The sequence below is a fragment of the Anopheles coustani genome, unplaced genomic scaffold, assembly GCF_943734705.1.
Source record: "Anopheles coustani unplaced genomic scaffold, idAnoCousDA_361_x.2 scaffold_12_ctg1, whole genome shotgun sequence".
NCBI lineage: Eukaryota > Metazoa > Arthropoda > Insecta > Diptera > Culicidae > Anopheles > Anopheles coustani.
This window is the reverse complement of record NW_026525384.1, coordinates 599,350-614,325: the sequence shown is the minus strand read 5'-3', so window position 1 is coordinate 614,325 and position 14,976 is coordinate 599,350. Positions and strand designations below refer to the sequence as shown.

Sequence of the window (14,976 nt, the reverse complement as noted above, 5' to 3'; positions counted from 1 at the left end):
TTTTATGGTATTGTATTTTCATTGCGTTCATGCAATCTTTTTAAGGTATAACATGCGTATCTTAACTTATGAATTAAAAACTCTGCTACCATACGGTTATTAATTTTAACCAGATTTGTGGATCCAACTTTTTTTTAATATATCCACTATATTAGTCAAAGTGGACATTGAGATCATCTCTGATTTGCCCCTCCCCGTCTAGGAAATATCAAAGAATAACTCGGGTGTTATGAGTGTTCGTGTTTATCGTTATTCGCATTGCATCGAGATTGCTCTCAGTTCGATCGCCATCTACGATGCTATGCGAATAATGACAAAAACAAAAAACTGATACATAAATACATATGTCATTTAACTTACATTAATTTTTATTTTTTAGTACGTTTAGGGAAAAACTTTTGTTTTGAAAATTAATTTTTTCATTTAATTTATTTTATACTTTTACGTGTTACATGAACAGAGAAAACAGGATTTATTCTTTTATATGAAAATTGTCATTAATTTAGTTGAGTCGGAATATTTAATATATGTGCCACCTATTGCATAACTTTCAGGCGTAAACGTGGAAAAAATGATGACGGTGCGCCGACGGGGAGCTTCATTTGGGATTTTACCAGACTGGAAAAAGAGTAAATGAGGCCCCGGGCTAGATTCTCCTCTTCCTACTGGTTCACATTAAGCGCCTGAAGCTAAGCTTTTCGAATATTTGATCGCTAACGGTTCGCTTAAAAGAACATAACGGTTTAATCTAATCACACAGTGGAGGTTAAATGTAGGTTAATATACTTTTACATGTTAAGTTACTTTGTAAATTATATCACACATGCTGGACAGCATGAAACAATGAGTTAAGCCGAAGAAATGATTTGGAAACGGCGGCGCGCCCGCAACGAGCGCAGCGAGCGGACTGCGCTAGGTGAGCGAAAAAGGGAGTTTGTTATCTTCTTCTTCGTCTTGGCGAACGACCTCTTGGTCATGCCTGCCCGTTAAGGGCTTACGAGACTTATTTCCCTGTTGTATGTGGATAGTCAGTTCTCTCGTACAGGGGAGGGTCCGGTCTCGGTTGGGATTCGAACCCACGCCTTCGAGGTGGTGAGCCCCGGCGCTCATAGGTCGATTTTCTTACCGGCGCTACCGCTCGGCTGTCACGGACCCCCCGGCTTTCGCAGAGTTTGTTATACTTTTATGGGAAAAGAGTAAATGAGGCCCGGGCTAGATTCTCCTCTTCCTGCTGGTTCACATTAAGCGCCTGAAGCTATGCAAAGCGCGACACATGCATTCGTTTCGAATTTTTGAACGCTAACGGTTCGCTTTAAAGACCATAACGGTTTAAACTGATCACGCAGTGGAGGTTGAATGCGGGTTAATATACTTTTACTTGTAAAGTTGCTAGTAAGTAAACTATACCACACATGATATACAGCATGGAACAATGAGTTTAGCCGCAGAAATGATTTTGAAACGGCAGCGCGCCCGCAGCGAGCGCAGCGAGCGGACTGCGCTAGGTCTACCGAAAAAGAGAGTTTGTTATAGTTTTGAGAAATAAGGGGGGCCCGTGGGCCCCCCTCATACCGCACCCTATAGGTTGATTGCGTAGCCGAAATTAACGATACAAACTACGTTTCAAATACTCGTAGGTTGAATTTAACGAATTAATGTATCACCAGTTGCATACATTCAGTTTAAACGTCCACAAGAGGTGTAGCCACGATCGAAAACATGGCGGCCGGGGACTCATTTACTCTTTTACCCAAAAAACAGCTAAACCTGGATGGGAAACACATTTATACTGATCGACTACCAACCATATACAGTCAGTATCCGACTTACGCCGATAATGGGGACCAGAGAAATCCACGTATCTCGAATTTCCGCGTATCTCGAATATTGCTTGACACATAGTTTATACTAGGAGTTAAGAGATCGAGCTCTTGTGTACATGTATCATAGAATATAGAAAAAAAACCTATAATTCCTATATCGGGAAATCTATTTGATAGGAACTTTAAGGAAAACACCTATCTGCGTATCTACAGCACCCGGCAATTCTAACCTCAAAATTGGTTCATTTTAGTCATCAGTACCAACAAGGTAAAGAGACATGAAAAGCTGTGGCGACCCAACCTCTAGTTCCAGTAATCTTGATTCGCGGCAAACTTGAGTATCAGCATATTGTCAAAAGCTATTTTTTATTTTTTTGCAGGCTAGACGTCAAAATGCTCTACATTCCGCTACCTTATATAGTGTGTATATATCTTGGCTTCCACGTAAGATACCACGTCGGAGATTGTTGTTGATAAGCCTTCTCTTTCATTCTGTTGTCGGTCGCCGCTTGTCCTTTCACCTCACACGCCAACAATTAGTTGTATCGTTTCACTGCCGCACGAAACATGCACCAACTCATCGCCGCGAAATAAATACAAAATTTGGACACACAGCTAGTCCATCAATTCATATTAGCGCACAAATCTGTCCTTCGCCATACCAGGGTAGGACTAGCGTACTGAAGACTTTAAAGAGTGCTCAAATTAGCTACAATACACGTCAACTGCCGCGTTGCGTGGGAAGGCTCTTGGAAGAATTCGTGTGTAATATCAGTTTAAATCCCTACAAAAGAGCTGAATTCGTAATGGCTATCAAACCAGGAATGGGAAGGAAGTCTTCCAACAAAAATCCCCCGTTCTTCAGCCATGAGTTTGTAATTCAAAATCATGCCGATATTGTGTCCTGCTTCGCAATGATCTTTGTGGTAGGAATCATGCTCCAGGTAAGCTCTTCTACCGGCATCACACAGTGAAGGTGCAGTGTGTTTATTGAAACGTCTTGGACAAACACGAATGCTAGTCAATGAGCTTGGTTGTGCCACGTATAGCTATTTCCACCGTACTTAGTTGTCTGGTTTCCTCTGTGTTTTTGATGAAAGAGTTTGGTAACTTTCTTTTTATTTCATAAAACTTTTACTCGTTTTAGCCAACGCAATCTGTAGCTAGTACCTTTATTGCCTTACGCCATAATGTATCCGGCGCCGATCCTACCCAGGAGAATCCAGCGGGTGAGCAGTATTTGTATACATCTGGGTGGAAGGATGCTTGCGCCGTATTTTTCTACACTCTTATTTGCATAATTATGCACGCAATCCTTCAAGAATATGTCCTGGATGTGAGTAGAATCATGTTGTCTTTGAAGATTTTTGATGATATTGTCAACATTTTCTGTTTCAGAAAATTTCCAAGAAACTTCATTTGTCAAAGTTCAAGCTTTCACGGTTCAACGAGTCCGGTCAGCTGGTAGTTTTTTACGTAATGTCCTTCCTATGGGGCTTGGACTTGATTGTCCGTGAACAATACATAGGAAATTTGCAACGCTTGTGGGAAGGTTATCCAGAACATCCCATGATTTTCCTCCACAAACTGTTCTTCGTCATTCAGCTCGCTTATTACGCACACATATTGCCCGAGCTGTACTTTCAAAAAGTGAAGAGAGATGAACAGAAACCTAAAATTCAGCATGCAGTTAGTGGATTTTTGCTCATTGGCGCTGCGTACTTCCTTGGGTAAGATTCACAATCAGTAAGAAAATCACAATTCTAAAACCGCTTTTTCATTATACAGATTCCAACGCATCACTCTGGTTTTACTGACACTACACTATTTCTGCGAATGTGTGTCACACTCGTTCCAGTTGGTTAACATTTTCGATAAGGAGGAAAAGTTTGCCAAATGTAAGTTTGATCCTTACTTTTTCTTTATTTTCCCATCACTTTAATCATTTAAAAATCGGTTTCGAAACAAAACCTTGCTTCTTAGTATGTTTCCTTTTTTGTAAAGTCTATTATATAAACCAACTATTTGTTCGAAATAAGTTCAGTTGTCAAGAAAACTAGTTAACCAACAAAAATGCCACACCACATTTCGGTGAGAAAATGTGAGTTACTATATCCAAGCCATTTTTCAGGCTACACTTTATCTTCATCTTCGCCTTTCACTTTTACTTTTTAAAACGGGTTTTATTTTAGCAGAATGATAATGTTTTTTTTACAAATGTGAGTAGCATTCGACAATTTCAACAACAGTCTTAATTATGTATTATGCTACGAACAATTGTATGTAGCTTTACTAGGCGGAAACAATTTACTGTTACCACGTTTTTACGCTCATACCTGCCCGTTAAGTGCTTACGAGACTTATTTCCCTGTTGTACGTGGATCGTCAGTCCTCTCGTACAGGGGAGGGTCCGGTCTAGGTTGCGATTCGAACCCACGCCGTCGAGGTGACGAGCCCCTGCGCTCATGGGCCGATTTTCTAACCGGCGCTACCGCTCGGCTGTCGCAGACCCCCTTTTCACCCAAATTCATGCTGCGGATAACGAAGATAAAAAATTTCTACTTCAAATCAACTAGGAAATACAAATATAAATTTTAATTTTTTAAAATTTTATTTAACTTTACATAATATTTTCAATGAAAATCATCAATTTCCCTAAAAGTGTTTGTCGCAATGTTGGCTATTTAGCGTAGTATTGGCCAAAATGAAATGTAATTATGTTGTTGTTTCTTTCGGTATATTTATGAACTTTAAAATTCGACCCATGAGTGCTAGGAATACATCGATACATAAAAGTAATAGGAAATAATGCTTGTATATAGTCAACGTTGTCAAACAGCATAGCGAACAGAAGTCGGAAGAAAATAACAGTCAATAATCCCATATCGGATGCGATCTACCACTTGAGATAACAATGTGGACCTTGATGTGGTTACTTGAATTTGTCCACGCATTAGCGAATTAGGTAATTTTTAAACTGGTTCGGTGTACATCCACAAAGATAATCCGTTCTAATATATATATATTAATATTCCTCGTGGATATAGATAAACTTGTATGGAATGAACGGGACCTGAGAAAGGCTAAACAGGATTTCCTCAAAGTGTTGCCACTTTTCGGTTTTTGTTATTCCCAAATTCTATTGAGTGAAAATTGCTTAATCTTCAAAGATTAGGTAATTATTTGAAAACTAAGATACTAACGACTTTTTCTACTTGGCGTAGCGACCGTCTTCGGTCATGCCGGTCTCCTGAAAGGCTTACAAGACTTTTTCCCTTTGAGTACATGGATAGTCAGTCCTCTCGTACAGGGGAAGGTTCGGTCACTGTTGGGATCCGATTCCACGCCATCGAGGTGGTGAGCCCTTGCGCTGGGCGCATGGGCCGATTTTCAAACCAGCGCTAAATCAATTATTTAGATGAACTATAAAATATCCTAGTAATCCTGTATAGGCATTGAAAATTAAATGTTCAACATTTTCAAATATTTGAAATGATGTTTTACCCGAAAGTATTAAAAAACATCAATTTGGCAATCAGGCTTTTTTTCATCGTGTTGTCATCCTCTGTTTATCTATAGCAAATTTAATATCGATCGTCTAGCCCAGAATCGGCATAAATTATTTAAATGCAGATGAACGTCGATTATCCGGGGGTGTCGGGACCGGGAGGTCCCCGGATAATCGAATTCCACGGATAATCGAACATGTGCCAATATACGTTTATAAAACCCAGGTTTGTGTCTCAGCTAGTTTACTTTGGACGCTTCAATAAGTTAGAAAAGATTTTCTCGCAATATATACGGAAATTTTTATTCCAGTTAGTTGATAAACCATAAAAATTGTTTGAATTATTTTTCAATTGTAATTTTTATAAGTATTTTCGATTCGACCAATTTAATTTGACACATTATTGCTAAGAAACTTTTGCAAACTACCCAAGGGGATTTTTGAAATATTTCCGGCGCCTGATCCGACCCGTTTTCGCGTCGAAAACGGGTCGGTCCAGGGCACGATGCGCAGTAAATTTCGACCCGATTTGACAGCGATGTTGACGGGCTGTCAGATTCAAATTTGATGGTGGGTTCAAATTCAAAATAGTGGGTTCGAAAAAAATTATCAATCTAGGTTCAAATATAATATCCTCTCTAGGTCTGTTTTCCCTCCTCATTCCGCTATCTTTCCTCTTCCCTCTCCTAGCCTCTACCTGTAATGCACACTTGATTCGATATTCTTTCGTTTTTTTACTGTCACGGTCGTGGTTAACACAGTGGTAGTGATTACATTGGTGGTAGCTGTTGAAGAGAAATTTTTATTGTTTGGTTAGTGAGGATTGAACACTTATCGTTATACATACCATACGATGCGCAGACCGGTTGATCTATCGGCGATGTTGGAAAGTGTCTTGTTGATTGTCTGTTTTATTTTACGTAACGATGGATACATTTTCTCAAAATTGCACTCGCGCGAAATAAGGTGCGTAGTATAAAATCATGAAACTAGAGGTTGGAGTTGAAAAATTCGACGAAGTTTGTGCAGTTTAATAATGTGTTTGATTTTTCTATTGTGCAGTTTTTTTTTAGATTTTAACACTCAATTGACGGTGACTGCAGCATGTTTTGGTCAGAAAGCACACGCCAATAAAGTGTTAAGTGTGGAAGTATTCATGCTACGACATCCACTGGGACAATCAATGTGAAACCCACCGAAACAACTGAAAACCGGCTCAGGACATTCCATCGTCACTGTGTACCTTTTCAAATTCCACCAGCATTGATAAATCACGGTAATTATTGAAATCAAGTTACAAAGATATAACTTTATATTTGTGCCATTTTTAAGACAAATACTGTGTATCATTTATTTTTAGAAGGAGCTTTCAAACACAACCTTCACAACCATTAATATCATACCAGTATCTAAGCCATCGATTTCTGGCAAGTGAATCAGAGAACAACTCTTCTTTCATTAGTTGCATGAGTTTTGCCGTCTGCAAGGCTTGCGGTATAACTTTACAGTGACTTTGGTCCCATTTTCTCTTAAAAAAAAAATCTTAAAGAGGTGTAATCGTTCTTTGGTGTCCTGGATAGGCGCCTTGCCTGAATCCTCCATCAGTTCGTTGTGTCCCAGAAAATACAATGGTGCGAGCAACGCTGCCGTAGTGACCTACGACAGTACATTTCTGGCAACTGCTATAACCAACATGTCCTACTACACCTGTGAAAATTAAATGAAAGAACAATTTAATACATGTGAAATTGTCTGCTGATAAGTTTTGTAGTCAACCTGTTATTAATGCTCTTGCTGGAGCGTCTGCAATAATAGCCCTTAGATTCCCGTTGATGTTTACTTCACATTCCAATAATAAATAGCGTTGAAACCCCATTTCATCCACATAAGCTCCATCTCGATCTTCAACTAGAATTTCTGCTTCCACGGGTATATTGTCAGCTACAGCTTCAATATTTGCTGTAGATTGCTGCGTTTTGAACATTTTTTGGACATTGTCGGATCGACGATAGAAAACAGCATTCTTTCGCAAATGTTTTAATTCGGTTTTAAGCACATTTTCAAGGGATTTCTTGTACAAAATAGACACCAAGTTCTTACAACATACTGGACGAGCGGTTATTTTAAAATGTAAACAATTCCTCAACGGGCTGTTGCTCACACACACACAAGTCTATGCTGTTGGCAAAATAACGCGAGAGAAAAGGACGGAACGATAGAGCAGACAGCATTTGGATTGTCATTAGGAAGTGAGGGGTATGTCAAATGGTGGCGGAGTGGTTGCGGGGTAGCTCTCCCGTCGTGGAGGGGTTTTTTTGTATGGAACTTTCATGGGTTCGGGTCGAAACGTCAATTTGGCGCTCCTTGGGTAACCTGAAGTTCATTGAAACATTTCAACATGGTTGTGCAGTTGTCAGTTGCAAGACCCCCGGTTAATCCGACCCCGGATAATCGACGTCCGACTGTAGTAAAGTTACATAAAAAGTGGTAAAAGATAAAATAATTGAATTTTTAATCGATAAACTTTTTAAATATTTTCATACTTATTTTCGTTGAATTTTTATTTTGTTTTTCAATATATACCAGGAACACTTAGTTCAACAATTTTAATCTACAATTTTGGGAACAAAATAAACCTCGTGAAAAAATTGAGATGTGTTTTTGGTATGGATGAATAACATTTTCTTGCGATAAAGTCAGTTAGCGGGCCGGACTTTGCCGACCCCTGGTCTAGTCGATTGAGTGTTAAAATCAATGTGTTGGATATTTTAACAAGAGCAAGACAGGCTAGGTGATTTTAGCTAAACAATTGTGTCTAACAATTAGTTGAATTAAACAGAATTTCATACTTAGTCTTATCATTCATTACATGGGAACAACAAATATTTGAGATACGTGTAGTTTATTAATATATAAAATATATTTTCTTCGTTTCTCCACAGTGCGCTTCTTTCATAACGTATTATTCATCTTGACGCGTTTTGCAACGATGGTGCTGGCATTCCTTACCCTGTTTTATAGTATCGAAAACATTTCACAAGCTAAGCGAATCTTGATGCTCTCGATGGTCTTTGGATTGCAAGGATACTTGATTTTCGATTTTATTTCAAATGTTCTCCGTTCAAAACGGGAAAATTCCTCAGATGAACGGCCGAAGGTTGCAGCTACAACAAATAAGACTGAAAAACCCAAGAAACAAAAGAAGAAAGAAAGTGATCTACCAGAAGTTGATCAAAATTCAGCACAATCTTCACTGACAGTCAGTGTTGACAAACAACGAAAAATGAAGGTAAAGTGAAATAATTACTACATACAATTATTATTTTTTCTTCGCTCGTTTGATTTCCTTCAATAAATGCACCACGCAGCAATACGTCCAAAATCAAGTTATTCACTAAATGTATTTCCTGGATAACTATTCCTCCTTGATCAAGCGAAAGATCAGATCAGATCAGATTAAAAAGGTAGTTTTTGGGAGATTAATCTATATAATTAATGCATTTTGCCAAGATGTACATTATTTTTACATACCTTTTTCGTCTTTAGTGGTTGTTTAACCAGATACTTTTTTGAACGATATGTTGTCCAATGTTGACAAAACATATTTACGTTAAACGTTAACAGAAATGAATTACAATTTGTTTAACAAATATTAAGATGTGTTTTTTTTCTGTAGGTATTCTGTATGTAAATATCACAAAAGTTACTTTATTTTAAAACTTACCTTGAACGTACCACTGAGCATTAAATAAATGTTTTAAAATCAAACAACATCGTTAATTAAACACATTAAACTATACATACATAAACTATATAAACACATTAAACTATTAAACACAATAGACATTAAAGGCATACACATATTGAGATGATTTCGAAATCCAAACCAACTCCGTCAATATTTAGATAAACCCAATTGTGCTAGTAGGAAGAGGGGAGTCCCGTCAAGCTAAATTAGAACGAAACAAACTTGAGTGTAAATATCTACATATTATCGGTGTATTTAAGAGAGAGCTAAGTGATTGGAATTTTTATTTATTTTATTTCATCCGTCCTAAAATCAGTTGACTGCAGTAACTTAATTCGCGATTTAATCTGCTATATACATTCTATAGGGTGGTACATCATCGCAGTCACGCTGCGCAATGCGTCATTGCTCACAGGTATTTTCCGGTAACAATTATGAAGACTACTTGTTGTCGAACGGGGTAGCTGATACCTGTGGTTGGACATATTAGCTTATGTATGAATCAACAGAAAAACTATTTTAGGTTTAGCAGTTCGATATGTTTTTATTAAGCTGAATAAATTTATCGAGATGTACTAAACCGCCAAAGCACCGAAATGAGCATGAAAACATGAGTCAAAAACACCCTAAAAAAAGAAGGGTGCTCAATTCGTTTTGAATGGGTAAGAATATATCGATCTTAGTCGTGCTAAACCGGATAAAGTAACAAAAAACAACAAAACACGTTTCCCCCACCAATCAAAAACAGTCTGCCCGTAGATGAAAAGCAACGGTTGGTATCTGGTAGATGTGAGTGTGACGGTCGCCTATATAATCGTTTATGAACGAAAAGCAGCGATCGAGACTCGCAGATTGGGAATATAGCGAATGTTATTTATATTGTAAAAACCATCCGTGTTAGTAAGAGTTTGCGTAGAGTTTCTTCGGAACAGTGCAGAAACAAGTGCTCGCGGGAACGCATAGTCCTCATACGAGGGTTAACCTAATTGGTGTTTTGTGTTAATTCAGTGTTTTTTTGAATTTGTGTTTGATTCCTTTGAGGAAATGGTTTCGTTAACGTTTGTCTTCCGGAAAACCTTGCCATGGGTTTTATTGTTGCAGTTGATACAAATAACACACACCCAACAGTACACTGGAGTAAAATGTAATGTATTGTTAATTCATTCAAAATGTTATTCTTGCGTAAACTCTATGTTCAGGTGATGCTATGTATACCAAACAATACCCTTTTTTTGTTCTCTCGGCTATGTTGCCGAGTAATCTGCATCTAAAATCACAGCAATTGTAGCTTAAATATATAATAATGAACGCAAATTGTTACATCATAGTGCCTTTGTGAAAAACATATATTTCAAAACATATGCTAAGCGGCTGTTTATTGTGCGCAGATCTAGTTTTCAAGGTTACGAGGATTAAGAAGAGGTACAGTAGTTACGCACATTAATTTAATTGCTTTTTTGAAAGACAGTGTTTATTCGTTTATCAGTGAGAACAGAGTAATGTTATGATCGACGAAAAGTTAATTAAATGTTTATATCATTTTTGCATCATACAAATGATAAATGGATTGTATGATAAACGATGAAAAATTATCGTCCCTCCTTATTGCCTTGATACATATGATAGGAAAACTACTTCAAGAAGCCGTTTCGTTTTTATTCTTTAGTGTACTTGGCTTCTATTTATTTTTATTTAACTTTTTACACAAAATGTTGTAAACTTTTTTTATGTGTTTTACGCCTTTTCATTTTCTAAAGCGGTTCAAAAATCATCATTGTTTAAAGTGGATGAAACTTAACTTTCGGGTAAAAGTGACATTTTGTTTTTGTTGCAAAAAAGTTCGCCGCTTGCCTTTGTTCAGCTGTTTTCATGGTTCGATGACGTTGCGTTTGACGCTGGCACGTTGATACTGAATAATGAATCACTTCTGGTAAGATGATTGTCAAGGTAGGGGAACACATGTCGAAAGAAGCGTCAGCCTCCGGATGAAGTATATAGCTAACAGTTGCGATGCCTCGAATCTTTATATGCTATCCTGTTTGTCAAGGGCAACAAGTTTACCAACTATTTTTCTGTTGCATATGCCAGTAGAGTGTCCGCCTGATATTTTAACCAGAAATTTCCCCTACGGTGAGTAATACAGTTTGAATTAAACGTGGAGTACCATCGTAATCTTCGATCTTCAACGGCATTGAAGCAAAGATTGCTGTCTTTAGAGAGCAATTACCTGTATAAAAAACTTCACGCGCGTCAAGCAAAGTACGCGCTTTAGCGAAAAGAATTGTTGGTTTTTCTGAACTTCGTTATCGAGTTTAGTTGTTCACTACCAATTTTCTAACATGCTTTTTGTCGTAGTTTGCACCATTCCTCCGCACTAGTAGTGGTTAAAACGAAATAGGCTTTTTAAAAAGAGAAAAATTGTAAAATGTCCTTTTCGCAAAGGGTTATTTTTAGAGTAGATTTTTTTCTCTTGACACTTTGTTGTGGGTTCGAACCAAATATAACAGAAAAACTGTCCTATTTCAAACCCTTAATGAAATAAAATATGCAAGTAGTAATAATACTAAGAGAAAATCGGCTCATGAGCACCGGGGCTCACCACCTCGACGGCGTGGGTTCGAATCCCAACCGAGACCGGACCCTCCCCTGTACGAGAGAACTGACTATCCACGTTACAACAGGGAAACAAGTCTCGTAAACCCCTAACGGGCAGGCATGACCAAGAGGTCGTTACGCCAAGAAGAAGAAGAAGAATAGGTAAAAGAGTAAATGAGGCCCCGGGCTAGATTCTCCTCTTCCTGCTGGTTCACATTAAGCGCCTGAAGTTATGCAAAGCGCGACACATGCATTCGTTTCGAATTTTTGAACGCTAACGGTTCGCTTAAAAGAACATAACGGTTTAAACTAATCACCCAGTGGAGGTTGAATGCGGGTTAATATACTTTTACATGTTAAGTTACTAGTAAGTAAACTATACCACACATGATGGACAGCATGAAACAATGAGTTTAGCCGAAGAAATGATTTGGAAACGGCGGCGCGCCCGCAGCGAGCGCAGCGAGCGGACTGCGCTAGGTCTACCGAAAAAGAGAGTTTGTTATAGTTTTGAGAAATAAGGGGGGCCCGTGGGCCCCCCTCATACCGCACCCCTAGGTTGATTGCGTAGCCGAAATTAACGGTACACACTACGGTTCAAATACTCGTAGGTTGAATTTAACGAATTAATGTATCACCAATTGCATACATTCAGTTTAAACGTCCACAAGAGGTGTAGCCACGATCGAAAACATGGCGGCCGGGGCCTCATTTACTCTTTTACCGAAGAATAATACTAAGAGAAAGTAGGAATGGAGATTCAGTTCAATGAGAGGGTAAAAGAGTAAATGAGGCCCCGGGCTAGATTCTCCTCTTCCTACTGGTTCACATTAAGCGCCTGAAGCTATGCAAAGCGCGAAGCATGCATTCGTTTCGATTTTTGAACGCTAACGGTTCGCTTAAAAGAACATAACGGTTTAAACTAATCACGCAGTGGAGGTTGAATGCGGGTTAACATACTTTTACATGTTAAGTTACTAGTAAGTAAACTATACCACACATGATGGACAGCATGAAACAATGAGTTTAGCCGAAGAAATGATTTGGAAACGGCGGCGCGCCCGCAGCGAGCGCAGCGAGCGGACTGCGCTAGGTCTACCGAAAAAGAGAGTTTGTTATAGTTTTGAGAAATAAGGGGGGCCCGTGGGCCCCCCTCATACCGCACCCCCTAGGTTGATTGCGTAGCCGAAATTAACGGTACACACTACGGTTCAACAGCCGGGGGGGTCCGCGACAGCCGAGCGGTAGCGCCGGTTAGAAAATCGGCCCATGAGCGCCGGGGCTCACCACCTCGACGGCGTGGGTTCGAATCCCATCCGAGACCGGACCCTCCCCTGTACGAGAGGACTGACTATCCACGTACAACAGGGAAACAAGTCTCGTAAGCCCTTAACGGGGCAGGCATGACCAAGACGGTCGTTACGCCAAGAAGAAGACTACGGTTCAAATATTCGTAGGTTGAATTTAACGAATTTATGTATCACCAATTGCATACATTCAGTTTAAACGTCCACAAGAGGTGTAGCCACGATCGAAAACATGGCGGCCGGGGCCTCATTTACTCTTTTACCAATGAGAGTATTTGTAGAAATATAAAATAATGCAATTTTTTGTTGTTTTCTTGAGTTGTGACGTATCACGGATATAATAAAATAGTTATTTAACTAAAGTGATGAAGATATACATAGGTACATGTTTTGAGCTTAATTGATTCAAAATACCCATATATTGACGAGTTGACGTGGAGAAGATACATTTAAATCCGATGGTGACTGCAATTTGCATACGGCATTTGAACTTTGTTTTCAGACCAACTGCTGCTTATACAACATAAATGAATTATGCAAAAGTTAGAAGATTTAATGACCTTTTATTGGTTGAGTAAAGTCAAAAGCTTCGAGATCATCGGTTAGCAGCCTACGCTATAATCCTATGGACTATGAAAATAAACCCAAAATAAAATATCGGGGGACTGCTACCTCAGCTAGCTTTTAGATAACACTCTCAGACGTTGCAGATCATGATAAAATTTAGTAATTTGATGTTTCTTGGAAATGAGATAATTTAAACTCAACAAACCAAGAAATGGAGTGTATTTAGACAAAAATTATATTAAAAAATATCTGGAGTTGAATATCTGGAGTATTAATAATTGAAATACAAATGTAAATAATTGGCGAGATGAGCGATTATTTTCGACTAAACACTAACACACTTTTTCTTGTTTCCTTGTTTCTTCCTTAAACTGATGCATTTTCTTGATTGAGTATTCAAAGTATTCTTATATTTTTCTTTCTTAAAAGTAAACAAAAAAGTAGAGAACCGAACTTATTATTCTGGTTATCTATTTTTTTTCTACACGTGCATATCTGATGTTTATTCATTAAATCGAAACCATACCGTTATGATGTAAAACAATCATTTTTTCATTATGACATCCCCAAGCGGGGCGTGTGGGGTCGAACAGTGGCTTGTATCTAGTAGAACCGTCGTTAGCTGTTCGTACACCAGTGAAAAATAGATTAACACAAAAATTCGCTTCCCCACTCGTCAGATTAGTTTATCAAAATTGAAGTAAAGACAGCACCTAGTTACTACGCACCAATGTTTCAACAAAAATGTTTATCTTATAATTCTTTTCATAGTATTATTTTTCTTCTTTATCTGAACCGATTTCGTTGATGTATGAATAGGTTGACCAAATATAAGGGAAATTTTATATGATTTTCTCTTCATCCGTTTCAAGAACATGATTACTTCCCTCGACAATATCAAGATCTTTTATTACTTTATATTTACTACAAGCGATAAGAATGACAAAAGTAATTAATCCTTTATGGAAGCTCCCCTTACCTCCGCTTGTTATTGTGCAGGTCAACGTATTTGACGAACTTAGTGTCGAGGTTTTAATAGATTAGTTAATAACTCGGATACCAGAAAATCAATCCACAATAGATTAAATTACCAATAGATGAAAACCCCTCGTCTGCAGATAAACTAAGAAAATAACGACTATTTTTTCATTCTTCAGTTATTCAGGGTTTTCATCATAACCTACATATGTATGCTTTTGACTAGTCTTGCAATACATAGGAATTGAATGAAAAATAAGATTTTTAAAAGCCTGATTTTCAAAATGACGTCATAATCAATGCAACATGTTCATTAAGAAATCAAGCAGCAAAAGCATCAAGCAAAGCATTTGATGATGAAAACAGCTCATGAAAGCGTAAATAACCCACCGGTTGTTTTAAAATGCAGAGCTTTGTTCTATGGCAATGGATGCTATATTATCTTTTTTC

At 38.2% G+C, this 14,976-nt stretch overlaps 1 protein-coding gene across 1 annotated transcript; it reads left to right on the top strand.

Moving 5' to 3' along the window:
* The first annotated feature begins 2,351 nt into the window (after nucleotides 1-2,351).
* On the top strand, nucleotides 2,352-8,704 carry LOC131271237 (translocating chain-associated membrane protein 1). Its single transcript, XM_058272637.1, has 5 exons — nucleotides 2,352-2,767; nucleotides 2,971-3,159; nucleotides 3,222-3,553; nucleotides 3,612-3,721; nucleotides 8,274-8,704. Exons 1-5 carry the CDS (start codon nucleotides 2,630-2,632, stop codon nucleotides 8,627-8,629), a joined length of 1,125 nt encoding a protein of 374 aa, XP_058128620.1. The 5' UTR covers nucleotides 2,352-2,629; the 3' UTR covers nucleotides 8,630-8,704.
* Nucleotides 8,705-14,976: the final 6,272 nt, after the last annotated feature.